At 40.6% G+C, this 1,661-nt stretch overlaps 1 protein-coding gene across 1 annotated transcript in view; it reads left to right on the top strand.

Moving 5' to 3' along the window:
- ATP13A5 (ATPase 13A5) overlaps positions 1-1,661 on the top strand; it is a 133,310-nt gene that overhangs the window by 49,623 nt on the left and 82,026 nt on the right. The window contains exon 8 of the mRNA XM_012554729.2: positions 577-604. Within this exon, the coding sequence (XP_012410183.1) occupies positions 577-604 (28 nt within the window). The remainder of the gene's footprint in view (positions 1-576; positions 605-1,661) is intronic.

Genomic DNA, 1,661 nt, shown 5'->3' with positions numbered 1-1,661 from the left:
AAGAGATCCTTGAAAATCTAACAGGAGAATTGGGCTCTGTCTAGTAATGGCAATGGAAAAGTCTAAAGATTTTTGAGGAAGAGAAGGGTATGATAAAAGGGGGAACTTTCATAGGATTCATTTGAAAATGGTGTGAGATGTCCCTGGAAGGGTGCTGAAGGTGAGAGACCAGTTAGAAAGTCAAGACAGATTGTGATTGAGATATTTATTCACAAAAAAGACAAATTAATTCCACTGTACCAGTTACTAGTTGCCCTTGAGTCTATTCATGGTGACCTCATGTGTGTCAGAGTAGGACTGTGCAAACCTCCAAACTTTTGATTAGTAGCTGAGAGCATTAACAGTTTGCACCAACTTTAGCCACAAATAATCAGCCAGAGATTACTTTTGTACTTTAAAGAACTAAACAAATCACAGCTAATCCATCGTTAATGCTACCACTGGATGTCAGACGGCTATTTTCACTGATGCCATTGGAGGCAAGCTGCAAACTTCCAAAGATGGCTCAGGCCAGTAAGGCACTCTCAGAAAGAAGAAGCTATAGAATTTGGAGAATCATTTTAGGAGTAGGCAGAGAATTGGAAGAGGAAGAATCTAAGATGATGCTGAGATTTTAAACCTCTGACTCAGTAAAATGAATGTTGTTGTTAGGTGCCAGTTGGTTCTGACTCGTAGTGACTCCACGTACAACAGAATGAAACAGCGTTCCGTCTTGCGCCATTCTCACAATCGTTGCTATGTTTGAGCCCATCTTTGTTGCAGCCGCTGTGTCAGTCCATCTCCTTGAGGGTCTTCCTCTCTTTTGCTTACCATTTACTTTACCTTGATGTCCTTCTCCAGGGACTGGTCCCTCCTGATAACATGCTGAAAGTACAGGAGACCAAGTCTTGCCATTCTAGCTTTTAAGGAGCATTCTGGTACTTCTGGTACTTCTTCCAAGACACATTTATTTGTTCTTCTGGCAGTCCATGGTATGGTTAATATTCTTCGCCAATACCATAATTTAAAGGCATCAAGTCTTCTTTGGTCTTCTTTATTCATTGTCCAGCTTTCACATGCATATGGGGCGATTGAAAACACCATGGCTTGGGTCAGGAACTCATAGCTCATATATAAGGTCGCTATGAGTCAGAATTGACTCGACGGCAACAGGTTTGGTTTTTTTGGTGGGTCAGGCTCCCCTTAGTCCTCAAAGTAACATCTTGCTTTTTAACACTTTAAAGAGAACTTTTGCAGCAGATTTGCCTAATGCAATACCTTGTTTGATTTCTTGACTGCTGCTTCCATGGGCATTAATTGTGGATCCAAGTAAAAATGAAATCCTTGACAACATCAATATTTTCTCCAATTATCATGTTGTTAGCCTAGTTGTAAGGATTTTTGTTTTCTTTATGTTGAGCTGTAATCCATAGTGAAGGCTGTAGTCCTTGATCTTCATCAGTAAGTGCTTCAGTTCCTCACTTTCAGCAAGCAAGGTTGTGTCATCTGCATATCACAGATTGTTAATGAGTTTTCCTCCAATCCTGATGCTATATTCTTCTTCATATAGTCCAGCTTCTCGGATTGTTTGCTCAGCATACAGATTGAATAAGTATGGCGAAAGGATACAACCCTGATGCACACCTTTCTTGACTTTAAACCACGCAGCATCCCCTTGTTCT

The sequence above is a fragment of the Trichechus manatus genome, unplaced genomic scaffold, assembly GCF_000243295.1.
Source record: "Trichechus manatus latirostris isolate Lorelei unplaced genomic scaffold, TriManLat1.0 scaffold00026, whole genome shotgun sequence".
NCBI lineage: Eukaryota > Metazoa > Chordata > Mammalia > Sirenia > Trichechidae > Trichechus > Trichechus manatus.
The sequence above is the reverse complement of the archived record's forward strand: the minus strand, read 5'-3'. Positions and strand labels throughout refer to the sequence as shown.